Raw genomic sequence first — 27,391 nt, 5'->3', positions numbered from 1 at the left:
TCAGCCCATCATCCTTTTTACGTGGATAAATTTAGCAACACTTTGTGTACAGTTAACAGTTGATCTCCTAAGTAGAGACTGGCTCCCCCATGGCAGCAATGTGGTGAGAGGCCATGGGCAGATGTGGGGATATTCACAAGCCCCCTTCTGGGTGCTGTTCAGTTGGAGTTTGTACCAGTGGATGAGAGGGTCGCCTCATTGAGACATCAGGTCTCAAAAAGGAAACTTTGACTGTTGTCTGTGCTTATGCACCAAACAGCAGTTCAGAGTATTCGGCCTTCTTGGAGATGGTGGATGCAGTGCTCGATACGGTGCCGCCTACTTACTCCATAGTCTAAATGGGCGACTTCCATGTTCACGTTGGAATTGAGGTATGTATCTTAATTGACACAGGGGCCTCGGCTACTATCATCTCGGGCGTCAAGTATAATTTGTTGCCCTGAAGGAATCATCGCGTTATGCCAGTAGAAGTAGGAGAAATTGAGATGTCAAGGCCCGTTTTGGTTTTGAAGACACTGACGGTGCCTTGCCTCTTGGGAACAGACTTTTTGAGCAGGATGCCCTTGAAAATATTCACTTATCAAGGATGTGTCGAGATGCCATTGGGACAATGGTTGTTTTTTTTGGTCTCCCCATAGAGGAACACCGTGGCAAACCTTATGGTTCAGGCTTTGACAAGGTAATCTATACAGATTCCGACAGGCACACACATGTTAGTTCCCTTGCGCTACCACAAATGCCTCCAGTTGGCAACACAAGCAAATGAGTCCTCCTTACCCTATCTAACACAGCGACCCATGGGCTTGAGCTAATAGGGACGCAGACAATCCTCTGGGTGAATCAGGAACCGTTTTTACAGGTCCTGAATGTAGGTCTGGGAAGGGCTGTGGTTCAAGCGGGTACGGTGTTAGCTCACACGACAGTGGCATGCTGTAAAGATGTCGACTCCGAGGCGGGTAAAGTCATAGGCGCGGTGCAACAACGAACTGCGATTGTTGCTAAGAGAGTTTCGTGACGTATTTAGTCAAGTCAAATTTGATATTGGACGAACTTCGCTGATGCAACACCACATCAATACGGGCGACGCAGCTCCTATTAGTCAGAACTCATATTGGTTGAGTCCTGTTGAAAAGGAACACGTACAACAGCCGGTGGGGGAAATGTTGATGGCGGATATAATTTCACCATTAACCAGTTCCTGGGGAGCCGCTGTGGTATTGGTCAAAAAGCAGGATGGCAGCTTACAGTTTTGAGTCGACTTCCGTAAATTGAACAAAGTCTCGGTAGCAGACGCTTCCCCACATTGGACCTATTGTCAGGACCTATTGTTGGGATCCCTTGGTTAAGTCATCCAGGCCGAAAACAGAATTCCGAATGCCCCAGGGACTGTCCCAGTTTAATTGTCTCCCGATGGGATTGCATTGGGCACCGGCGACTTTCCAGAAACTCATGGTTGACATCATCGTGTTTGGCCGCACATTCCAGGAGCATTTGCAGTGGTTGCGGATAGTACTCTCCAGCATACGGTCGGCAAATCTGAAATTGAAACCTGCCTAGTGCCATTTGCTACAGACCGCGGTGTGATATTTGTGCCAGATTGTTAGTGCTAATGGAATAGCGACGGATCTGGATAAAACGGCGTGCATATGCGATTGGCCAACCCCCAAGTCGGTGGGTGAAGTGTGCAGTTTTGTTGGGTTTGCATTGTATTACCGAAGGTTTGTTTAGCAGTTTGCGATGGTTGTGAGATCGCCTTTCCAACGTGCCTCCTATTGACTACCCAGATTTTTCCCTGCCGTTCATACTGGACACTGATGCTAGTGACATGGGCATGGGGCCTGTCCTGTCCAAGGTGAAGATCGCGGTGGAAAGCCTGATCGCATACGGGTGTCACATCCTATCACATTCTGTCAACAGCACTATGTCACCCGCAGGGAACTGTTGGCTATGGTGTACTTCGTCCAACAGTACAGGCCTTCTCTCTATGGCAGAGACTTTGTAGTCTGCATGCACCACGTGGCACTCGAGTACTCTGAGAGTGGACCAGCCTCCCAGCCAGCTCTCACGCTGGTTTGAAATACTCCAGGAGTATTCTTTTCGAGTGGTTCACCGCAGGCGTGTGGGGCACTGTAATGCCACTGAAAAGACGCTGAGCATGCTCGTCGGGCGCGAGCCGGTGTAAACAGCCTAGGGCTGGGTGACCGGGGGTCGTAGCGGCTTCGAGTGACTCACCACCGGCTGTGGCGGTTGCACATAGAGATGACACGTTGGACCTTATGCATGCCGAATGGGGCCAGCTACACATGGAGGATGTCTCCCTGTTGAACGTGTGGTGCTGTACAGAAACTGACTACAAGAACCCCGGGCCTAAGGGAGTCTCGCAGTTTGTCCTTCGGGAAGGTCTGCTGATGAGGTGGCAGGAGACATTGCATCGTCTGTGTATTGTGGTCCCCACTTCCCTACGAGGTAGATTTATGTGGGCAGTGTATGAAGATAAGTTGATTCACCTCGGGCATTTGAAAACTTTTTTAACCATGCAACAAGACTATTATTGGTCGGAAATGTCAAACGATGTCTTCCATTTGATCAACGGTTGCACATATGCGTGGGCCTCAATCCGCCATCGCAAGAATCTCAAACCCCATTACAGTCTATCACGGTGTCCAGCATTAACAAATTGGTTGCACTTGACATCCTGAGACCCTGTTCGGCTACACAAAAGGGGAATACTTTTCTCCTAGTCAGGGTTAAGTATTTTTTCCAGTGTCCAATGGCTTGGCCATTGCCCAACCAAATGGCTGCATTCATAGCCGATGCATTTTTTTGCATGGCTATGTGATGGATAAGGGGGCTCCCGAGCAGCTTCTCACGGATCAAGGTCGAAATTTCTCGTCCAAGCTGCTGCTCAAAGCGTGCGACGTGCCAGGCACAAAAAAGATGAGAACGTCGCAATACCATCCCCAAATGGATGATGTGGTGGAACGCTTGCACAGAACTCTGACATCGATGCTCTGTCAGGCAGTTAATGAGGCACAGACAGATTGGGATTTGCACGTTCCAGGAGTCTTGGCAGCGTACAGGATGGCCCCACATGCTTCTATGGGATTCTCCCCGTTTTTTTCTCATGTACGGGTGGGAAAAGGAACCCCCCATTGATGCACAATTGGGTATCAGGCTTGGTTAGGAAGAGAGCAGTGATGCCACTTCCCCTACTGGTCATTCTGTGTCGTGTCTCTGAAGCTCGCGAAGCGGCCAGAGAAAATACTGCCAAGATGCAAGCTTCTAATGGCATGAGCATTTGCTTTCATAGGCAATCGGGGACAGGGCCTGGTTATACTGCCCTCAGGTGCTGCTTGGTATGCCCACCAAGTTACATCGGCCATGGCAAGGTCCCGTCGAGGTGGAGGAAGTCAGGAGGCTTCAGTGTGTGAGAATTCAGGCGGAATGCCGCCGTTGGGCTGTTCACCCATCCCGCCTTAAACCATATGTTCAGCCCTCTGTTGACAGCTCACCCCCAAGCCCTGTGCGGCCAATGTCTGGTGTGTTTAACCAGCTGGGGCAATAGGCCAAGGAAATTGTGCCTCAGGAAAATGCATTGTTCCGACCACAGTTTCCAAGTCCCTGAAGCCCAGGGAACCTCAAGAAGCCACCACGTGTGATGAACCGCTAGCTGGAGCCCTGTCAAATTCCTCAGAAGAGTCCAGGGATAAACCTACCCCTTCAAGGCTTTTGTGCAAGCCCCCATTGCCTGGAGAGGCACAAAAATCCTCCGAGAGCAATGGACCGGCGTCAAGGACCCGGTCAAAGTGTTTACGATTCCGCTAAGCGAATCTCCCATGGTCATAGCGGGTTGTTTTTTTTTTACATGCGGGGTTTTTCTGCCCTAAAAAGCGTTGGGCATCATTTTATTTTATGCAGTTGGGCTGCCCTAATGTTCGTTGGTCATCGGGTTGTTTATTTATGCCGTTCGTCTGCCCTAAAGTTCGTCGGATGTCGGGTAAAAGATTTTATTACTGATGCGGATCTTTGGCCCTCACACGGTACACTGTCATTATGAGCCGAGACGGCTGATATGTTTCAAAAAGGGGGAGGGGGGGTGAGGTAGGGACAGTGTGGGGGTAGAGACAGTGTGTGTGTAGAGACAGTGTGGTTTCAGGAACAGTATGTGGCCCTGTGGTCACGAGGGGTAATCACGGAAGGGAAACCATCTGGGAAGTTGGAAATGAGCTAGAGGGTCCGAGAAATGGGGCATGGCCGGGGGCGGAGTGAGGGCCACACCGGGAATAAAAGGATGCGAGACGCAAGTTTTGGGGCTGCCGTGGGATCAGGTCGACTGTCTTCACGCCATTCCTGTCTTCACGCTGTCGCTGTCTTCGGGCCATCGCTGTCTTCGCTTTGCTATCTTGACGTCGTCGCTGTCTTCACGTTGTCGCTACTTGCATGCCATACCTGGTCCAAGTTAGCTGTACGTTATCCCCGGCCCAAGTGATCTGTGCGCTATCCCTGTCCAAGTTCAAGTTACCTGCGTGAAGCGCTCTAAATAATAACTAAAGAAACCTGTACAGTTCAAGTTGTCCGAGTCATTACACTTATCATAAACTTCACTAGTATCACATGACGTCATAGTCCCTCTACAAATTCTAACCAGCCCAAGGTCTCGTGATGTCATGATCTCCATTCGGTCCCTCCTCATCTCGTGACATCATCACCCTGCCTCCTCACAACATCACCCCATCCTGGCGTGACATTGATACTCCTCTCAACACCCCTGCATCTTTGAAGCCATCAACCCCTTCACCTCACCCAAAATTCGCGTGATGTTATCCCGATGCATTAAAGACAGGCACACACATGAACAAGCGTATTATTATATAGATTACTCAAGTGTGATTCTATATTTTAGTAACATATTTATGTGTCATAGCAATAATAATCTGAGGATCCTGTAATTATGTGTATGGTTAATGTGGTATAACTTCCACCAGTCAATTAAACAAACCAGGTACTTTATTTGTTCTCCAAATTGCATTTACACCAAGCCAAAATCGCATCGCCCTGAATCTGCTGTCGTCCCACAATAACACATGATGTTCTATTCCCTACTAAACTATGACAATGGAAGAATTTTAACTCATGCTGCCTCGGCCTCATCCTAATATTTCAGATTCAATCAATAACTTCTCAAGTGATATAAATGGCACTTTATGATCCAGTATGCATGCTGGTTTTATTGCCACTTTCTTTCGTCACCAAATACAAAGGTAACTAATTAACATCCGGTATTCATGCAAAATGGAGTCAGTCTTTTTGACAGTGGTCACATGAGCAGCATTTACTATCATAGGTGATGACATGTAAAGCAATGTGACCACACAAACTCACTGCATTGAACCACATGCCCAGTTCCATATTAAAACTAAATACCCGTAGCAAGAAACTGTTATTCTAGGGTTAGTTGTAGCATTGATGTAAAGAGCATATAGCTTTACTCCTGTGGCTGCCTGAATGCAGCAATTGTGGCATTGGCTCCGCTGTTGACGCGCTGCTCTCCATCGGCGAGCTTTGGGGCTTCACGGTACACGCTCATGACCTGTGGGAGAAACAGAGAATGGGTGGTGTTTAAACGTCAGTACCTACAGACAAACATATATGATAGCAATCATACCTGGCCAATACCCGCCTGATTCCTTATGCCAATCCCACCTTTGCATTGTGATCGATCACGATAAAGTTGTCTTCATAACACCTTGCCATCGCTTCTCCTATTGCAGTTAACACCTAGACCCCCAAGTTTTACGATGATCTTGCACCAACTTCGTTTACAATTTTCTTTTTGATTGCAAACCACTGTAGCCCACTTTCAATGCCTGTCTTGGTAACAGTCCATTATTATCAATCGAATTAGGAGATTGTAAGCCAATTGAGATTTACATTGATATTGACAACATTGACAATTATATTGACATTTACAAAAGTTATAGCAATAATTACATTGACAATTACATGATTTTGACCCTAATCTTTAGAGTAGAACTTCGATTATCTGCTTTCTGTGATGACCAAATCTTTTGAGTTGTAAGGTATGTCACATTTAAAGACTTGGCTAATAAGTCTCAGCTATTGAATAATATTTTAACATAGACCCATGTAGCAGATGTGCTCCACGTGGATGCAGTTGTTGATCATATATGCATGTCCCCTGAGACGTCCAAATTGTTTTCCCATTAGCAGTTGCGTGGAAACATATGTACTCTCCACATCACCGCAAAATGATTGGAACTCTACTGCATATTGTTAATGGCAATGATATTTCTACAGTATTAAATATTAATAGTGATAGTCTTATGATGTTAATAACTTGATCAGTGGCAACCTAAACACTCACGTTGCTGATCCAGCTGTTGTAGGCTGACACACGGGTGAACACGGTGGGCTTGCGAATCGTGTTGCAGCCCAGAGATGAGACGTAGCTGGAGATTCCCTGCACCACCCAGGCATTGTCCGACCGCTGGCAGTTCAGCGGGCCACCTCCATCACCCTGTGGTGCATAACAGAGTACAGCAATGCCTCACGTTGACATTGGATCAAGAAGAATTGGATTACCGGAGTGGGTGGCTGTGATAGCAAATACCACCATGCCTCTCACCAACTTGTGTGTCTTTGCTAGCATGTTTTTGGCTTTGTAAGAGTGTGGGCATCGAGCTCCTGTTCTAAAGTTTTGAGGTCCTGTAGTAGCAGGTGTCTGTGTGAGCAAACACTCGTCAAGTATGCTTCAGAGCCATGGTGCTAAGTCATGGAGAGATATCGAAGAATGCCAAGGCCTGATCCCTTCCGTCACCCAATTCTACTATACTGCCTTTGGGTTTTCCATGCACGTGGCACGATCTAGGAGGGCCAACATGACGAGCGACAGTCAACGATTGCCATGTTGGCTACAGTATTAATTTATCTACCATCTTTTATTCATGTCATCGTCCCAATATCTGGATTTTAGTAACTCCATTAATGTATGTGAATAAAGCCGTCAAAAGTGGAATCTACTATTGGTTATACAAAAAAACTGCAACAAATTTGTCAATAATGAAGTCTTCAAAAAAACGTATACAGGTACAGTTATTGAAAAATGTGTGGAGCTTTTTGTCATTCATGCTAAATGCACCACTACCAACACAGCATCGCCCAATAACTGGTTTAATAAATATTGATGCGGAGGGTGCATAGTAAATATTTGAAAAATGCAAGTAAAGCAAACAACCATTATGGCCTTCCTCAAATTTTCCCATTGGAAATTTTACTTAAGGGATTGACGCGGGTTGGCTCGCGTTGCACTCCGTACGCACATAGCACGCAGAGCGGGTGCTGCCCCCCGCGCAGATCACGCTGCTCTTCAGGCTGCTCCCCCACCAGCTGGCCTGGCTGCACGTCGCGTAGTCCACCACGGGCAGGCTGGCCTGCTGCAGGGCGCTGGGGAAGGGGCCGCTGGCTGTTCACGCACACAGACAACGTGGAGATGGAGAGCGTTGGTGAAAGCATCGGATTTTGGTGGCGTTAACAGGCGCTCCCCTATCGAACCGTCCATCTCTCTGTACTAAAAAGGGAAAAGCCACATAGCAACATCGCCACCCGACTGGCAGACTGCTGCCCACTGTTGACTCTATGCAGAGTTGTGTTAATTTTGTCAACCCCAGAAAGATTAAGGGCCGAGTCAAACTAGAGGGGCAATTCACACGTTGGACTTAAAGCACTCCACATAACTCCCTCTGCTGTTGTATTTAATTGACACTGAGTGAACGTTACTTACTGGAAAGGGATCCCCAGCCTGTAACGTAGCACGGGTAGTTGTTGGGCAGTATCTGGTTGGCGCTGGGCAAGCAGGCGAGGCGCACCTTGCTGGAAAGAGTCACGGGCGACGCAATCTTGAACATGGCGATGTCGTACCTGTGGGGGATTGAGACAGGGGCAGCCGTGATGTGACGCTCAACTCCGAACATACAAAAAGCAATGGGGATTCAGCGCTGTGCACAGGAGAACTCCCACTAACCCGGGTGATGTGGGGGATATATGTCGTGGGGTTATCCATGATTTGACACTGCACTTATTTGTGGGGACAGATTAATCAATAATGGGAAGAATAGGACCACGGGTAATAAGACGTATTGTGGACAATACAGCTTCTGCAGATAATGGAGCCATGGGTAATAGGGTCAAATGCATGAGGTCTACAGTATATTTTAGTTATTGTATTATCGTAAGCATTGTATGAGATGAAGAAATAGCATTGTGTCTCATCTGTCTGTATCTTTTAAAACACAGAATGGGCATGGGCTGGAAGCAGTGCGTAAGCACAAATCAAGACATCTCATCGTCTTGTCATTAACACTGCCATATAACACTAAATGTTACTTCTGAAAAATAATTCATCATTGACTGACATTCCAATTATACTTTGTTTTGCTTTAAGGCAGTTTAAGTGATGAGTTTCGAGAATGGGAAAATAAATGTCTGTCTCTTTGCGTCTTTGTAGAATGTCTCTGTACATGTTTGTATATATGGATATGTATCTGTCTATTTCAACTCGGAATGTCACAGTGTCACGGAAACAGTGCGCCCGTGTGCAGTCTCACCCATTGGCCGGGATGCTGGGATTCCAGTAGCTATGCCAGGCGATCAGGCTCAATGCAGGTGTGACTTGCCCCGACTCGGTTGTGGACACACTGTGCTTTCCCAGCACCACCCTGTAGCTGTAGCCACTCCTGCACATTGTGGTGGATGTGGGGAGATAACAGAGAGACGGGCGGTCGTAATCACTTACACCTGTAAACATTGCAGTGAGGAATTAATAAACAGTAATGATGCGAGTTACTGCATGGTATTTTCAATGCCACATTGCGGCATCGTGTAAAGGTAATTGATAGAGGCCGCCTCCTTGCTCCCAGGATACACTGCTCCAACTTTGGTGGCCACAATGTGGTACAGGAAAATACTGTACAACACCTGGGCCCCGGTGCAGTTGCACCGCCTGCACACATGATAGCGACGCCACTGGTGCCGTGACTCACGTGTAGCAGCTCGCAGAGGTAAGCACCCATTGACTATCAATGAGGGTTCCTCCACAGTAGTTGACCCATCTTCCTCCAGAGTACCTCTGCACGAGCGCCTGCAATGCACACCCAGAAAAGTGGTGGTAGTTACGGTTATTTGTCCAATTTCTATATCTTACAATACAGTACTAACTCAGCCCTTTCGTCAATATACTGTCCGTTTGACCAGGCCTCACAATGCTAGTCATAGCTGGTTGTGAACGGATAGAATACGGGACTGGTATGGATTTCACTCCCGACTAATATTAGCAGTCGCTGGGAATGTAAACCATGTAGCATGGTTCGTCGTGCGGTGCATAAACCACTGCGCTACCACTCTCCCATTATAGTCACCGATTCAATGACATTGATAATAGTGGAAGATCTGAACATTTCATGTTGCACACATGCAGCCGTTGTGTCAGTGCATTGCTGGATGATGTCCTCCACGTGGCATTTAGAACAATGGATACTGCTGCACTGTGATCGACTGGCAATGCAGCGTGTGGCTGTGATGGCTGTTATTCAGCCTCTGCCGTTACCTGCCAAGGCCAAGAGTTGGCGCGAGCCTCCACGCCGTTCACCACGCGGATCTGGGAATACGCTGCGATCCCACAACTCTGAGCAGACACCTCAGCTGTGAGAAACAAAAGGAGACGCGAAACAAAAACAAATATCCCCCGTATAGCTTTAACGAACTGTTGGGGCAAGTGCAGTTAATGAGCACCTATGAAGGCCGGTTGCGGCACACGAAAGGGTGGGTAGATAGTACCATGCCCAGCCGCATTTGTTTTTCGAGTGGCGATGTTCACACATCGTAGCAGGTACTCATTTGAGGTTGAGTCGACCTAGGCGAGGCCCAAGACCGACTCAGATAATCGTCACTGGTGTTGGTCGTGAGCGTTCGTTGAACTCGGGTGGCCGGGTTCGTAGCACAGAATGCTAACCGCTACACTACCTCTTCCATGTGAATACATACTAAAGTACACACACAATGATAGTGATGTGTTTTTGGGTTGTACCTTATGCATGTTGTGTCATGTTTTAATCAATGTAATAGCAACCTCTTCTATAACTAAGTCCAGTTCCTGAAGAAGCTAGAGTGATCACTCCACTAATACAAATGTGTGCATGGCAATCACTCACCTCCAACCAGCAGAGCAGCGCAGACGAGAAAGGCGAGCATGGCTGATCGAAGAACTGGAGTTTATTGAAGACTTGGAGCTTCTTGTGCACGAGTGTTTCCTTTCCACTACCGTGTCTCACTGCTGGGCCGTCTTGGTTTTTATACAGAATCTGCTGTCCACATGAACTTCCCTATCTGAAAAACTGCCCACATCAAGCTGGCATGCAAATTACAAATTCAGATTTTTGTTTCTATTGGCCAGCAGGAAGTGATACAGTGTTAATCCTGCTGATGATACCAAACCAACTTTAAGGACAGATTTTTGTATCGGTTAGGTTATAATGGAATACGTGGAGCTGACCGATGGTTGACAGATCTGGTCACTCCCAAAAATGAGCTCCTCAGGCAGGCAAGGCTGCGTTGGCTGGATTATGGAGCCCACATGCCCATCAACTGCATGCCCAAGCAGCGTCTGCTTGGCCGGATAGAGGAGGCTAAAAGAGCACGGCACGGGTAGAAACATTATGGACTAATACTGTATAGGAGGATGTGGAGCTGATCAGACGAGCCGATGACTGTGGAGGAGGCTCGGGAAGGACATAACTAGAGAGTTGGAGGCAGTTGCCCTCCAACAACAATGGAGGTCAGAGGAGCGTTGCCAAAAACAACGAGTGGAGCGCCAGTTGGACAGTGATGCGGCATTGTGAGCATTTGTATTTTGCTGCTCTACGTGTTGAGTGTGTTACATTATTATACAAAAACATACACACACAAAACATACACGGTAAATAAATCGTTCTCATAGTCGATGCATTCACACCTTCCAACCGATGTAACACTGCGGGCATTACTTTTCAACACGAACATGATAATATTAGCAGCGTCAAACCGCATAATGTATTGTCGAAACATCACCCCCGTGTTTTGTAGAACAGACCTAAGTTTGTAAATCGTGTGTAAACGAAACACGCATTCGACTAACACGCGTTGGGCAAGGTTTTCCTCTATTTAGTATTTTTTCCCGGGCTTGCAAAGCTACGTGTTGGAAAAGTTCCATATGTATACCAGAAGTGGTATCATTCTTGAAAAACTACCATCAATCATAAGAAATTCACAGTCGCTATCAGATCGTGGCAAAACTCAAAATCCTGGTTGGTGGCTGACTGAGCTCATTTTCTCCTATCTGGTTGATAAAATGAGTACCACTAGACTGGTAGATTCATCAAGTGACTGGTGAGGGGGATTTACAGGACCGTGTGGAAAAGCGTTCACCAATTGAGGTCAACATTGCCAGACACTTGTTTAAGCAGGGAGACACTTTGGCTTGGCATCCAGAGGTCGGCGACCCACGGATAGACCTAAAACCTAAAGCCAGATGGTGGTGATGATGATAATAAAAATGTTAAATTGGACTTTGACGGTTATGTGTAGAGTCAGCTATGTGACATTTCTGTGATCTAGCAGAAGGTAGCAAGCAATTTTGAGCTGCGGTGGCATTAACGGGATTGACCGTAATCATCTCTTGCGTGGCGTAGTCATAAATGGCCAAATTATAGGGAGACAAAAGTGGCCAGGTGTGTACGCCTTTCTATCCATACCCCACTCTCGTGTGCCGTCCAGGCCTCAGCAAGTAGTCAATGACAGTACTTTTCAAAGTCTCTCCGGAAATATTACAAGGAAGTTATTTTGTCTATACATAGGAATGTTTGATATGAATCAGCTAATTTCTGCACTCTAGCAGGTATTGATGTGATAGAGTTTTCTAAAAGTCATCACCCATTATGACTTTCAAAAATGTTTCCCCATTGTCCTCAGGAAACTTGGTTCATTTGAGGCCACATCCTTTAACCCCTCACTGGCACTCATAATAACCTCTTTGTCCTAGTCTAGAATATTCAATTTCCTTTGTTAACATTTGCTTCCTTGACTCTAACCTATTTCACACAACGGTAGTAGTCTGACCAGTTTAATGATCAGCATCAGAATCTCTATATATTCTGGAGAAATACGATTATCTATGAAGCTCTTTTTCATAGATTTGCAGTATAGGTGGGTCAGAAAGTTATAACAACAAACAATACAAACAAAGATAGGAGTGCAAATAATAAGAAAGGTAAGTAAATCACGAAAATTGTATACGTAAAATACGTAAAGTTTTACCTCAAAGTTGCACAAGTACACCAGTTCCCAAACTTGGACAAGGCAGCAAAACAACAGCTTAATCAGTCCCAGAACAGACCAAAACAACAGATGGTCCCTCAATAAAATTTCCCATTAAATTGAACTATTGATACATATGTAAGCATGAAAGTTACAAATCACGTTTGTAATCGCAAACGATGGTTGTATAATGAGATACATGAAGGATGCATGGGTGGCATTGTAGAAAGAAAGTCGCTGGCCTACTGTATCCGTCCAAATTATGCAGTGTTATCCCCTTTTAAGTGTGAGGTTTTTTTCCGAGTACTCCAGCCTCCTCCTATTTGCAAACATTCTCTAAAATAAATTAACCAAACAACCCAAGCAGCATGCAACTGAAAGAGCGTTGAGGATCACGAATGCTAGTCTGGCTAAATTATTTATTACAACGTTGATTTACTGTTAAATACCATACATCGCAAGTGTATTTTTTATCTTTTGTGTTGAAATGGAAAGTTATTGTATTGCCTATTAGTTGAATAGCAGATCGCAAGTTCAAATATTGGTCATTACCCCCCACCCCAATGATTACAAACTGATTGCACACCAAATGAGATGTTTAAAAAACAATACAAACTAGAAACAATTTTTATTGAGTCTTTGCTCTTGTTTTGTCTCTTCATCTGCGATATTATCAATTTCTCTGAAAATAAAATATTAAATGTCCTATGTTGCCGAATTGTGAGTGCATTGATAATATATGTGAACGAGAATTTGATGTTTTGCATCAAAGTTGAACATCTTACCTATGTAAGATGCAAAACATCAAATTCCCGTTCAGTTATTCTCAATTTCAGCTGCCGTTCTTTTAATAACAAAACGTATACCAATAGAACTTACATAATTACAGATTGTAATACAATTGATCAATAATTCTGGCAAATACAGAGGCTACAAAATGTGTTACCGCTTAAAAGATACCAACAATGTTTCACGTTCACATTTTCTACCAACTGACACCAAGTGCAAAGGACTGAGTTGATCCATGGTTTACAACTTCTGCAGCATCTTGAACACATTGTAGCCACTCCCATTGTTATTTTATTTGTTTTAAAGACCAGGAGTCGGCTCAGCCCATTATCCGTTCTGGGTTTATTAAATTTGCAACACTTTATGTACAGTCATCAGTTGATGTACTCAGGAGAGTCTGGCTCCCCACGGCAGCAATCCGGGATCGGGACTGCCAAAGAAGAGCACTGCCCAACTGTTTATAACTTGATTTCGATTTTTTATATTTTTTTCCCTGCATACATTTCTGCAGGCCGCTATAACACATTTATTATGAATGTAGTCTATTGGAGATTCTTGTTAAATGACAGATGGTGTTTGGTGCCTTGTTTAAATATGTGAAGAGCTGACCGTTTCTCCACTTCCTACCCCTTTACATCTTCCGGCATCTGGCCAAGCGAAAATACGTCATCCAAGTGAATGCATGCAAATTACTTGGGAAACATAGATGGGACATTATAAACAAGATAGGGCAGCATGGAACCTGAGCGTGTGCAACACAAGCAGAGCAGATAGTGGTATCTGTAGTGAAGTCGCAAATCAGGTGATCCAGAAACAGTGGTTCCGTTTGTGCAGATTTGCATGTGTGTGGAAATGTCCCTTTTTTAAATGTTTAGTACTAAGCAATGGCATGGAAACCCAAGACATTTTAGAGGTGAGGACATGTGTCGTTTTGTTTATAGCTACATTGGAAAAAAATACATTTGGTGGAATTAATATGTAATTACAGCCCTTTGTCAATCGAGTGAAGGTTTCCTGTGAAGTATGAGTCGTAGTGAGATTATATTCGCTATTTTTAGTCAGTGCACTTTGGAGAAGCAGAGGGGTCCAAGACTGGTTCACACTGCACTCTCCGCTGATGTTAGCAGTGGCTGAGAATCAAACTCAGTTCCACTGGGTCCATAGTGCAATGCGCTAACCACTGCTAATATTCTAACTGTGAGCGCGGTCCTCTGTCCAACGTGCTATTATCGAAGTGAAATGTACACGAGAGCATTGTTTAGTGAGTGACGCATTACACTGGTACTCAAATCATAGGTGAAAATTAGAAGAACAGTCATCTTTTGCTTTCTATTCTCTGGAAATGTAAGCATATGTAAAGCTAGCAGTAACATGTGGAACTTTTGTGGTAAACCTGTGGAGCTTTGCAGTACTGTATAAGAAGGATGTACACATTCTAGATCCAGATCTGTGTCGTCGTTCTGATGCTGGAGCGCCAGATATATCTGTCAAGTTGTTTCATATACGAATGTCAAGTGAGGCCACCTTAAAGTAATTGTTCTGTTCATTATGTGCACTCTCTGGCACTTAATGACAGAATGCACAGGGGTGGAATTGATAGCCTAGTTGGGAGACTTGGCCACATAACCAGGGAGAGGCAGGGACAGTTATTTCAGGAGATGCAGTCTCCATGCAGAGCTCCGTAATGTTATGTTAATCCATCATATTTGCAGCCCTTGAGAAACAATACTTGTGAGTAATGAATATTGTTTTTGGTGTAGACTACATGAGTGGATTGTTAATGCAACTTAATGAGGTTAAAGAAGTAGTGAACACTGCATGTATTCAACGTGCTCCGATATGAGACCTATTCAGGCGTAAGCCCAACCAATTCATTTGGTTAGAGACTGAAAGATACCGTGAGTCACTCTTGAAAATAGCCGCCCTGAATAATTCTTGAAGATACATCCAACGCTGCCTGGGGCAAGGATGATGAAGTGTACCGTGTGGTAAGCCCGTGTTGCCATGCTACGTCGGTGATCTTTCAGTCTGTACTGTTTATGTAACGCAGGGATGAAGTATGGCTAGCCTCTACTTAGGCATTTACCACTACTTGATGTCGCAGCATAGTGGCTGTGCATGTAACGTGGGAGTTCAATGTTCAATTAGCTAACGACTTTATGTTTCGATGTAACAGTTTTACCCTGAGATAGGTCCGTCTCCACCCCGTTGGGAAGACGGCCACGCTCATTAAAAGTATCAAGTTCAAAAGATCAGCCAGAGTTCTGACTATGCTTATGAGCCAGGGTCTAAAGTAATCCCCTGCCAAGCGTGATGGCTAGGTTCGTTAAAGCCCTCGCGGTTTGTAAAGTGCAGGGGCCTGTGGGAAATTGGAGCTTAGGGGAACCCATAGCCGCTGTCAGACTCACCATAGCTTAACTAAGTTGCCTGTTTATTCACTAAACACCGAATAAAATACAGTACATTACACAATAGCACAATAAAAAGATTAGATTAACTTTACATACCTTTAATATTAACGGTTTAGATGATGATGACAATGAGTTGATGTGGTGAGGTTGGTTAGAAGAAGAAAATAAGCGGGGGGGCTCAGCCCCCCTCTGGGCCACGGACGCAACACTCTCACCATCACCACTCGCTGGACGCTTCAGCTCCATGACTACGGTCAAAAATAATGTGTACTCTACAGTATGTACGACAAAACAGAGGGGCAGCACATCAAATTGTATTAATTCGGCGGTCAAAATAATTTAAATTCTACTTTGGGTGCAAATAAAAGTGTGTGCATTGAAGAGCTTTTCTTTTCCTAAATAATTTACAGCTCAAGAACCAAGGCAGTGAACCACGTCCTCGCTGTTGTGACTCCACACCTCAGCGTTGCCAACTCCTTAACATGAGTACGTCGACAAACAAACCTGAAAAGTTCAAAGCTGCAAATGACGAGAAACTCTACACCACAAAAACAGTAATGCCGGCTGGAAATAACGAGTTCAACTCTGACAATCATCATCTCCTGCAGGAGTTCACCTCTGAGTCATCGCTCGGTGATGATGGATGTGATTACCAGCGAAAACGTCGAATTAAAAATTGTCAGATGTTGTGCGTTGCTCTTCAGCATACCGGTGTGTTGTGTTGCGATCAAAACGTCGTGATTTGTTTAATTTTATCTCTACCCGCGTGACTTTACCGAAAGAACCAAAGAGTCAGGATTCCTGCAGTCACAAAAGCTTCAAATTAAAATTCATTCGGGTGTCCTTAAGCAATCAACATCTGTGTTTGTAATCAACGCGACATGACAAAAACGAAATCATTATTAACGAATACATTGGTTTTTTTGTGTCTTGAAATCACTTCCGCGTGGCAATTTAGCCACAGCCGTTTATCTGTGTCGCCCTCTGTCGGGCGACATTCTAACAGTAGGCAATAAGACTGAAGCTTGCGCCGCGTTTTAACAGCCGTTGCCCACGGTTCCCACTCGTCAGGCTGCCGTTGTGAGACTCAGATATTGATAGTGAACCCCGAGAATATTAAAGAAAATAAGACAATAACTACGACGTTTAGATCACAACTCAAGCGATCGTCATCAGGAGGGAAAAAGAGAGGAAAGAGGAGAATATTATGACATGCAAAACGTGTATTGAGATTGCTGGAAGGCATGTGGAGGCTTTGAAGCAAAGTGGTACAGTACTGTGGTGCCCATCTCGCCACAGTGATCGAGGTAGTTAACATCTCGCCACAGTGGCGAGATGTTAACTACCTCGCCCGGTATACAGGAGGTCTTGGGTTCGATATAGACCCTGACGCTTGTATATTTGGAGTTTGCATGCTCTCCCCGTGGTCGCGTGGATTTATTTCCATGGGGTTAAAGTATTTGGCTGTTATAGCTTTCCACATAAGCAACTTCGCTGAGGTATCATTTGTGGCCAGTTCACTTGTGAAAAATAGATATATAGCTCAGTGTGCTTTACATGGTAAAATAAAATAAAGTTCATAGTTAACATTAGTCATTATCTCATATAGTAACACAGTTACTGCTTGTGCTATGCAAGCAAAGGTGCCACAATATTTTATTTGAGGGGTCTGTGATATTTCGTAGAAAAATCTGGACAACGTAATATTGTGCAAAAACACCAGGGCGATGCCTCGCTCACTTCGGAATCTGTTAAGAGACAAACACCCTAGTTATTTGTTTATTGACAATATATTGGTTCACATAAACAAGCGTGCCTCCGGCATGTGCTCTTCATCTCACAAATAGTTAAATTTGTCAGTCAGTAGATGTATTGCCAATGACATGACAGCATTCTTCTGTTAATCCAAGAGTCACCATACATATTATGCACAAAGTTGTCATTGTCCATGCATGATTTAAATTATGTATACGTTCTTGTTCTGTTGCTTTTGTTTTATGGTTCTAGAGCAGGGGTGGGGAACGTTCGGCCCGCGGGCCGTATAAGGCCCGCGAAATCATTTTGTCTGGCCCTGCCAAGGCAACCGCAGGCAGGACTCGAAATTCAATAAATCTAGGAGCAAACCTGGAAAAGCAGTTGCGAGTAGCAACATCATCAATACCAGCTAACATCACACGCCTCACCAAAGAGAAGCAGTTTCAGCCATCACATTAGGGGTGAGTTAATTTAATGTTCGACCAAATATAACAGTAAAATTCTTGAGTAGATAATTTTGTATGGCCCGCGAATGATGTTATAAATATCCAAATGGCCCTTGGCAGAAAAAAGGGTCCCCACCCCTGTTCTAGACACTGCCAGGCTTGTTCTCTCATGTTCCAGACGTGCCTGTGCTACGTCAGGGGTTTTAAGCCGGCCTTGAAGTGGAGGCTCTTGTCATCTTGCTTTCCAGACGTCCGGCACTTTTCAGGAACGCATCTTCTGCGTTAAGCCAGGACTTATTTTTCGGACTTGTGTACAGTTTGAGTACACAAGTCCGATTTTTTCTTGAATAATACTAAGAGTCCTTTTGTCAACCCACTGTCTGACTGACCATGCTTCACCATGCTAGTCAGTGTTATTGGTGCTCAGTGTCGGTTTGAATATCACTCACCAGTGATGTTTGCTATGGCCGGGAATTGCACTCAGGTCACGGGGTTCATAGCGCAGTGCGGTAACCACTGCGACTCCGCTCCCCACCAGTATCATGACACTTGCTACCACAGACAAGCCAGCACGGCAAAAGTGTGGTTTAAAAAACCCTCAATGACTGCCATGGCGTGGAGAGGCCCTCATCCAGCAGCATATTAACAAAGGGCTGTTAATATATATATGCAACCTCCAAATTCATTCCACTAAACGTACATTTCCAAGGTTGCTACGGAGAAATTAAAAAAACATGCAGAACTCAAATTACTTTATATCAAACGAATCTCTTCACATATGCAAATTGACTAGGAACCTTCATTTCCTTGTGTGATCACAAGGTATTTGTGATATTATCACCGGATTTATCTTCGCTGATGTTCCTGCCTATGCGCAAGTTTAATGCTGCATCATCTAGTTCCTAAACACTGCGTGCTCAAACCTTTCACATGACTGACACCGCATGAGGCCTGCATCCAGTGATAGACATAAAGCTGAAATAAATGTGTAGGATAGATTTGTACTTTAGCCTTTTGGCTATATGTGGTCTAAAACTGGTTAGACAAGGCCATACAGAAGAATATCTCTGGTGTAGGCCCATCAGTTTCAAACACACTGCATATATTATCAGAGCATGTTTTGCCACAAGTACGTGTGGTTAATACAGCCTTGATACCTTGCAATAGGTGTCTATTTGGTGTTTGAACATCTCAATACCTATTACTGCCAAAAGTTTAAAACCAATTCTTGTTTCATCGCTGAAAAAATTATAACTGATTACAAAGCAGGTGATATTGCCTTAATGTATTACAGGAACTTTAATGATAATCCACTTTACCTTCGGAAGCCTCACTGAGTCTCAATACTCGTTTTCAGGAGGGTCTTGCTAAAATTGGGGTGTTTGGTCAATTCCCATAGTGGGTGGCTATTTGTGGGAGGAAATGGGAGAACCTTTAGAGAACCATCCACGCCGTTGGACAGCCATTTGGGAAGATCTGTTCAAACGTGGCACAAACCCACAGTATTATCGTCACATTGTGCGGGACGCCTCCTCTTCGTAGTCACCCCCTCCCCCCCCGAGGGCATCACGAACCAGCTTTAGTGTGCAAATAAAATAACGCGAGTGGATAAAGCAGAATGATAGGATACCTCCCCCCCCCCCCCCCTGCGTTATGTAACTTTTGACCTACCTCTCCTGGACATTTGTGGAAAAAGCTCCGTAGGTCATTGGATTTCTCCAAGATGCATACAGATTCTGATTCTGCATCATGTAAACTATGAAAATTATGAACGTGCATAGAACCTGCTCGCACGCATATCTGAGATTGACTATTTGTATCGGAAACTACTCAGGCAATGCAAATATTTTCTTTCGTTGCAAGTTCCATGTATAAACCATCAAATCATTGCTTGTGCTGGAGGTATATATATATTTATTTCATCACAAAGGATAATTTGCATGCAGGAAGCATTTTTGTGAGATGCTGGTACAATATGTTCGGGCGTGCATTTTTGTCTGCCTATTTAAGTTATACGATCCTGACATGTCAAACGATTCATGATTGTAGTTTATATTAGTCGTGCCCTGCAGTCGAGAACCGTCTGTCGCAGAGGCTCTGTGATTTGATGTCGACTCGCACTCGAAATGTGGTTGTAGCCATGGAGTCATCTTACCCGTCTGAATAAACTAATCGGATGTGCTCACTTACGGGGAAAACCCAGTGTGGGTATTTGGGCAGGGCTCAGTTGTAGCCATCGCATTGTTACTTCCACTTGGCCAGATCGTAGAGAACAGCTGGAAATGTGTATAGGTGCTTTGCATTTGTTTTGGAGACTTTCACCAAACCTATGCTTTTGTATGAAGAGATGGGTTAAGGGAGCTTCTGGGTTGATGTGACATCCACAGTAAGACAATGAGACTTGCAGAATCCTTGATGGGAATCGACATTTTGTGCAGATGGTGGGGGGGGGGCGAACACCAGAGAAAATTGAGATTTTTCACTGATGTTCGACAGAAGTGTATTTTCATATTATAGCATTGATATTGCAATAAAATGTCTACTTTTCAGTCTGTGATATTACATATAACAGGAAGAACGTGTTGCTTCACCTATATTATGTATATATGTTCGCTGATGTACTGGTAAATAATCTCGCGTACGTAAATGGCTTTAGATTATCCTCCACATTGTGAAATAGAAAAAATAATCATGGCCAACATCAGTCACGAATATCTGAACTGGTCCTGGGCCTTCCCTAGGTAGACTCAGCCTCAAATTACTACTTTGTCCGATGTGTAAAATTTTCACTTGGGAGACAAAGGCGTCCGGGGGTGTGCTGGCGCTGACCTTAATAGGTGCTCGCTCACAGCACTTTCCCCAAAAGTGTATTAAGGCTATACGGGGGATCTTGGTCATTGTTCACAGATGATCCTTGCCTCATACTGTACTCCACGAATATTACCGTCTCTCTAGCAGTTTGTAAAAATAAGCAACCTTTAAATGACGTAAACATATCATAAGCCATTTCATAATGTGATAATTGAAATTTAATACTTGTAACTCCATAGTAAGTTCATAACAAGACAAAAATTGGCATTGGCTTTTTAAAACTCGATATATATTTTTGTTATTTAAAATGGATTACATTACCACAAATTGACGTGGCTTTAAAAGTGCCCATATTTGTGGTCACAATCTTAAATATCAGTTAAATTTATTTTTGTGCAGTTGCAATGCTCTCTTGCAAATGTCATTATAATTGACAAACAGTGAAGCCACGCACATCTTAAGCAAATACAAAGGAGGGCATGTGCCTGTGTCTAATTCTTCCTACATTATTTGTGCAAACAGATAATGCCCTGCTGCTTCGAATGCAAACGCCGCTGTTTCTTTTGACAAAATATGTATGACCCAAGCCCCATGTGATGTCACCCGAGCAGGGTGGGGGAATTGGTGGGCCGACGCCACCCGAGGTCTTGCCGGTGCCACCCGAGGTCTAGCCGGCGCCACGTGAGGTCTTTCCGGCGCCACCCGAGGTCTTGCCGGCGCGGCGAGTGTTGGTCCAGAGCAGCCCCCTGCCTCTGTCAGGCCCTCGTGTTTCAGCATTGCTCGCAACTCCTTCGTGGGCGCATTGCGCGGCCCTCTACCACTCCGCCCGGCCTGGTTGTTGCCTCAACCGGCCTGCCCCTGGCAGGTCTCCATCTCGTCCTCAGGTTCCTCATCCCCTGTATAGAACAGTCCTTCCCCCAAGTGAGGCCCTCCTGGGGTGGGGTACTTGCCCCCTACTCTAAGTGCACATGCGTGTGCGCCACAGGTTCGTCATCGCACACCTCAGCTGGGCAACCACTCTGCACCTGACGACCTCACACAGGGGTTAATATTCGACACCCCGCTTCGTTGAGCCTGAGACGCCCATGCGATCACCAGTTTATATGTGTCTCAACGTAGGTGGAGGATATCTCTAAATGTATATGGGTGTATCCGTGCGTATGTCGCCTCAAGGTGCACCCTTGAGGCGCCTCAAGGCACAAGCGTCAAGGTACCGTCACCGCCCCTTAGTAGTTAGCGACTGCTGGGGTCGCTCTATACAGGGTGCTTCAAATAAATGTTAACACTAATATGGGACTAGCGTTATTAATAAAAATTAGAACGGATAATACACTGTAACATGATAACAAATAAATGTTAATACATTAAATAAGTCAAAGAGTATTCTTAGCTATTTCGGTAAAGTCATGTTGAAGGAAAACAATAACATAATAAAATATATATCAAACAATAACGAAAGCTTTAAATCAAAATTTAAGTCAAAGAGTCTCCACTTGTTCTCCATCATTGTCAACACATGCCTAGAATCTTCTCCAGGCATTTGTTGACAACATGAAGACTGCCCCTGGCCAACACACAACCCCTAATCCCCCATTCACCCGAGGTCACGCGGCTTTCGCAGGGCCCAGGGAGATGGTTCATCGGCGTGAACACCCTGTGCACGTCTTGCTGGCGGCAGGGAATATTTTCTAAACTGAGGGACGACCCGTTCTGGTCATGCTCTCTCATAGAGTTAGTTACCTTCCCTAACAACAGCACCCACTCGCGTGCACACACACACAAAAACGCACCATCAACAATATAAAGACCGAGACGATATGGATTGTATAGCATTTTTTCTCTCATCCTCCGGTTTGGCTGTGCTTACAGAGGTTTTATGGTGTGCCTCGACGTCGTCGTTGTGGATGGCGACGGTGGCACTCGCGCCAAGGAGGAGTGTTCCAGTGTGAAATTGATGGCTCTATATATTACAGAGGAGAATAGTATATGATGCAAAACGTGTATTGAGATTTCTTTCGAGGCATGTAGAGGCTTTGAAACAAAGTACTGTGGCGTCCACACAGTAGCACAGTGTGTAGAGGGTACTTCTTATTTATTACACACACTGGGCACAACACAGGCCAACACTTATTATTCCTTACACTGAGTACAACACTAGATATTAACGTCTCTACTGGCTACACACAGCCGATCACTTGGCGTGGTCCCATCGCGCTCACTCGGCTATGCCACTGGCTGGCAGCGTGATGATGACGGCGATGGAAACCACGCAGGAGATCTTCTACGTGGTCAGAAGATGGAGAGATGACGACGAGCAGCAACGCAGCCAGGACCCAGACCCCACACATGAGCCCAACGCCCCGGGTCCAGGAAAACACTTGATGATCTGTACTAATGGACTCTAGAATCAATTTGCCGTACTGATATCTTCTGGCCACTTTGTATCAGATCACAGGTGGAAGATTCTCATATATCTACATGTTCCACCAACATTCGACTATAGAATGCCGGATCACAGGCATGTGCTACTGCGTCCAGCTTAAAAGGCAAACAAAAGGGTAAGACAGGTCCAGGTATATCCCCAACACAACATTTAGGCTGATGAATGAATCTTCTATGTTGTCATAGACATAACACTTTATCATAAAATGTTGAAATTATTAAAATGAACAAAAAAGATCACGAATCTTGATTTGAAGCTTTCGTGACATCAGGAATCCATACTCTTTGGTCACGTAGGTAGAAAAAGAAAAAAATCACGACGTTTCGATCGCAACACAAGCGATCGTCCGTAGGCGGAAAAAATAATCCAACAGTAGAAATGCTGAACTTGGAAGAACACAGCCAGAGTGCTTCTACAACAAGGGGTTATATATGTTGGCCAAGGGCAAGCAGGCGGGGTCCGAGCAGGGAAGGAGTCCAATCCCCGCACGCAAGCACATCAGTTGTGTTAATACGAGAGATTAGGGAGAGTGAGATTATGGAGAGAAATTAGCATGTCAAAGTAAATGAGCTTCCGTCGCCGCATAAGAGTACCGTCGCCGCATATGCGCAGAGTAGCAGTGTTAATGGGAGATTAGCACTATGTTGATGGGAGAGATTAGGCAGAGGGATTAGGGAGATTAGCAAGTTAATGTCATGTCTATGTGTAACACAAGCTGCGGCGCTGCTAACTGCGCTGTGAGAGGCAAGCGTATCAACGCAAGAGAACCACCGCAACGGTGGTCACGTCAGTGAGACACACCGCCCATGTTACAGCGAGAACCATCGATACATCGAAGCTAAGGGAGCAGAGGTGGCCATGTTAGTAAGACCCCAGCCCGTTAATGCAGAGGCAACCAAAAGGGCAATGCAACTCATAGAGTCGGAGATAACAGCCAAACGGCAAGAAGGATGGAAGCACCAAAGCAAGTTAAGACTTTACTTGGTTAATAACGTCCTTCCAATGATTGTTCAGCTTATACCCATCTTCTCACTTAGCATTAATCGATAAAATGTCCACATCTGCTTGGGACCTTGTAGATCACATGACTGTTTCTTCTGCTGCGACAATGTCAACCAAATGTAAAGTTAACCTGATTGCTAAATGCAACATCCTGTCAAAAAAGAAGCCAGATCCACACGTGAAAAAGTTAGATGTTAACAAGATTGTTATCAATAAGAGTAACAGTCCAATTTCTGATTGCCTAAAATCGGTACTCGCTAGAGGGCTGAATTTTTCAGTCACCCCCAAACACATCCCAGTGGATGATATCATTGCCCAGGATGACGTAGCCCTCAAAGGTTAGGGACACATCCCAGCAGACGTGGCAAGATCTGAAATCGCCGCCATCCTCAAAAACGCTAAGAAACTCATTAGAAACATCGGCAGGGATGAGCGCTCTGAACTTGCTCAATTGAAAAAGAGAGATTACATTTTCTTTGGTTCTTTCAGTAAAGTCACATAGAATGAGAATAAAATAATAAATTGATAAAATAAAATAACGCAATAAAATTCTCACGACGTTTCAGCCACAACACAAGCGGCCTTCATCAGGTGAAGGGACGAGACTGTCTGGAGGACAGCGCTCCAGCTGTCTGGAGGACAGCGCTCCAGCTCCAGCGCTGTCATCCAGACAGTCTCGTCCCTTCACCTGATGAAGGCCGCTTGTGTTGTGGCTGAAACGTCGTGAGAATTTTATTGTGTTATTTTATTTTATCAATTTATTATTTTATTCTCACTCTACGTGACTTGACCGAAAGAACCAAAGAAGATGAATCCTTGCAGTCACGAAAGCTTTAAATCGAGAGATGACATTGTCTTCCTCTCAGCCGACAAGGGCAATGCCATGGTCATTATGGATAAAACCACGGACACCAACAAAATCCAGGACCTTTTTAATGATGTCAGTAATACCAAAATCAACAAAGATCATACCAAATGACTGGCTACAAAAAACAACAATATCATCACGAATTCGACTCCACTCCGTCCTATAGTATCCACCATCAACTCACCTACCTACAAACTGGCCAGATTTTTGTCTGAGACCCTGCTTCCATTCACGGGCAAGACCACCTCAGCAGTACTCACCTCAGCTCACTTGGTTTCTATAATCAAGGACATTTCACCGTCTCTAGATGATTTGCTTGTCAGTTTCTACGTAATCTCTGTTCATCAAGGTACCTGTACCTGACACAATAGCAATCATTGAAGACTTGGTCCAACAGGGACTGACTCCTGATGTACCAACTTTGGTGAGGCACTGCCTTACCAACACTTACTTCACCTGGAATGGTACATTCTACAAACAAAATGAAGGTACCCCTATGGGTTCTCCCTTATCACCAGTGGTAGCGAATGTTTTCATGGAGATATTTGAAACAGATGACATCTTGACATCCACCCTACGTCCTTCCCTGTGGAAGAGATACGTAGATGACCCTTAAGTCATCTGGCCACATCGCCAACCAGAACTGCACCAATTTTTCAACCACATCAATTCCATACACTCTTCCATCAAATCAACAATGGAAGTAGAAAATGATGGCATGCTACCATTCCTGGATGTTTTGGTCGAGAAGAGGCCTGATGGCTCGTTGGGACATTCCGTCTACAGGAAAGCCACCCACATGGATTCCAATCTAAAGCCTGATTCCCACCACCATCTGGCCCAGAATAATTCTCTCATCAAAACACTACACCATAGGGTCCGCTACATCTCCCACCAGCGTCACCTAGCCAGTGAACTGGAGCATGTACACCAAGCCCTCAAGATGAATGGATACTAAGACCACACAATCCGCAAAGCTGTATTCCCAACCATGGAGCGACAACCATCTGAGGACCCAATAAAAACCATCACCTTGCCATACATAGCAGGTGTTACCAAAAATATTTCGAAAATCTTAAACAAACACAAGATCCAGGTCCAATTCAATACAGTACACAAAATCCGTGATTTGATACCATCTGTGAAGGATGTCAATCCTGACATGCAAAACCCTGGTGTCTACAAATTAAGTTGTGTCTGCGGCAGCAGTTACATTGGGAAAACGAAACGACAGGTCTTGGACCGTGTTCTCGAAAGAAGGCAGATTTGAAACACGACAGAACCAATACCTCTGCCTTGGCTGATCATTGTTATAACCGTGTTCTCAAAAGAAGGCAGATTTGAAACACGACAGAACCAATACCTCTGCCTTGGCTGATCATTGTTATAACGCATTGTTTTTTTCTGAGACCAAGGTACTCTGAAAACCTTCGGGCTACCATCAAAGATGTGTCCATGAAGCCATCCAGATATATAAACAGAGACAATTTTAACCGAAAAGATGGGTATAAGCTGAACAATTATTGGAAGGAAGTTATTAACCAAGTAAAATTGTAACTTGGTGTGGTGCTTCCATCCTTCCTGCCGTTTGGCTGTTATCTCCGACTATCTAAGTTACATTGCCCTTTTGGGTGCCTCTGCATTAACGGGCTGGGGTCTCACTAACATGGCCACCTCTGCTCCCTTAGCCTCGATGTATCAATGGTTCTGGCTGTGTGATGGGCTATGTGTCTCACTGGCGCGACCACCGTTGCGGTGGTTCACTTATGCGGCGACAGAAGCTCATTTACTTTGACATGCTTATCTCTCTCCCTAATCTCTCTCTCCCTAATCTCCCCCATTTACACAACCTATATGCTTGCGTGCGGGGATGGGACTCCTTCCCAGCTCGGACCCCGCCTGCTTGCCCTTGGCCAACATATATAACCTCTTGTTGTAGAAGCTCTCTCGCTGTGTTCTTCCTGGTTCAGCAGTTCCACTGCTGGATCATTATTTTTTCCGCCTGAGGACAATCGCTTGTGTTGCGATCGAGATGTTGTGATATATTGTTTTTTTAAACTTTTCTACCTATGTGACTTTACCGAAATAACCAAACAGTAAGCTCAATAATGTAATCAATGGGCTTAAAATAAGGAAAATAAATTAATGCATTACATTTCAAATCACTAAAAGCCAAAGAAAGTATCTCCCTGTTCAACCAGTGTTTGGCAGTGTTCACCTCTCCTGGCGGGCCTATGCCAGTGATGGATATTCCCCATACTGTGGTAGGGGGTATCTGCCTATAAAACTACCAACCAGGATTCAAGCTTGCGATCCTCTGATAGCGTGTGTTTTGCATAAAAATAAAACTTTTTGCACATGCTGCAACATTTCTAAAAGTTTTATACGCCTAAAAAAATACTTTAAATTCCACCACTTCTCTTCTGCTGACACCCACCTGAATATCAGATACGATGGCACGCCTTAATTTGAAACGTAAATAATTTGATATTTGCATGCG

The 27,391-nt window shown here is 44.8% G+C and overlaps 1 protein-coding gene across 2 annotated transcripts in view; it reads right to left on the bottom strand.

Annotated features, from left to right (window-relative positions):
• Positions 1 to 4,989: 4,989 nt before the first annotated feature.
• The window catches only part of LOC116941524 (chymotrypsin-like elastase family member 2A), a 36,272-nt gene continuing 13,870 nt past the window's right edge, over positions 4,990 to 27,391 (bottom strand). Inside the window, exons 1-8 of one of the 2 annotated variants that reach the window (XM_032952669.2) lie at positions 10,227 to 10,357; positions 9,623 to 9,717; positions 9,060 to 9,157; positions 8,625 to 8,753; positions 7,802 to 7,938; positions 7,341 to 7,483; positions 6,386 to 6,538; positions 4,990 to 5,590 (exon numbers count right to left, since the gene is read on the bottom strand). In XM_032952669.2, the coding sequence (XP_032808560.2) occupies positions 5,486 to 5,590; positions 6,386 to 6,538; positions 7,341 to 7,483; positions 7,802 to 7,938; positions 8,625 to 8,753; positions 9,060 to 9,157; positions 9,623 to 9,717; positions 10,227 to 10,266 (900 nt within the window). In that variant the 5' untranslated portion in view covers positions 10,267 to 10,357 and the 3' untranslated portion in view covers positions 4,990 to 5,485. Of the gene's footprint in view, positions 5,591 to 6,385; positions 6,539 to 7,340; positions 7,484 to 7,801; positions 7,939 to 8,624; positions 8,754 to 9,059; positions 9,158 to 9,622; positions 9,718 to 10,226; positions 10,358 to 27,391 lie in introns of those variants that run through there. The other variant, XM_076066660.1, reaches the window with a different exon arrangement.

Source organism: Petromyzon marinus, chromosome 12 (genome assembly GCF_048934315.1).
Source record: "Petromyzon marinus isolate PM22_M1 ecotype Great Lakes invasive population chromosome 12, UKy_Petmar_22M1.pri1.0, whole genome shotgun sequence".
Classification (NCBI taxonomy): domain Eukaryota; kingdom Metazoa; phylum Chordata; class Hyperoartia; order Petromyzontiformes; family Petromyzontidae; genus Petromyzon; species Petromyzon marinus.
Note: the sequence above shows the minus strand (reverse complement) of the source record. Positions and strands in the feature narration are given on the sequence as shown.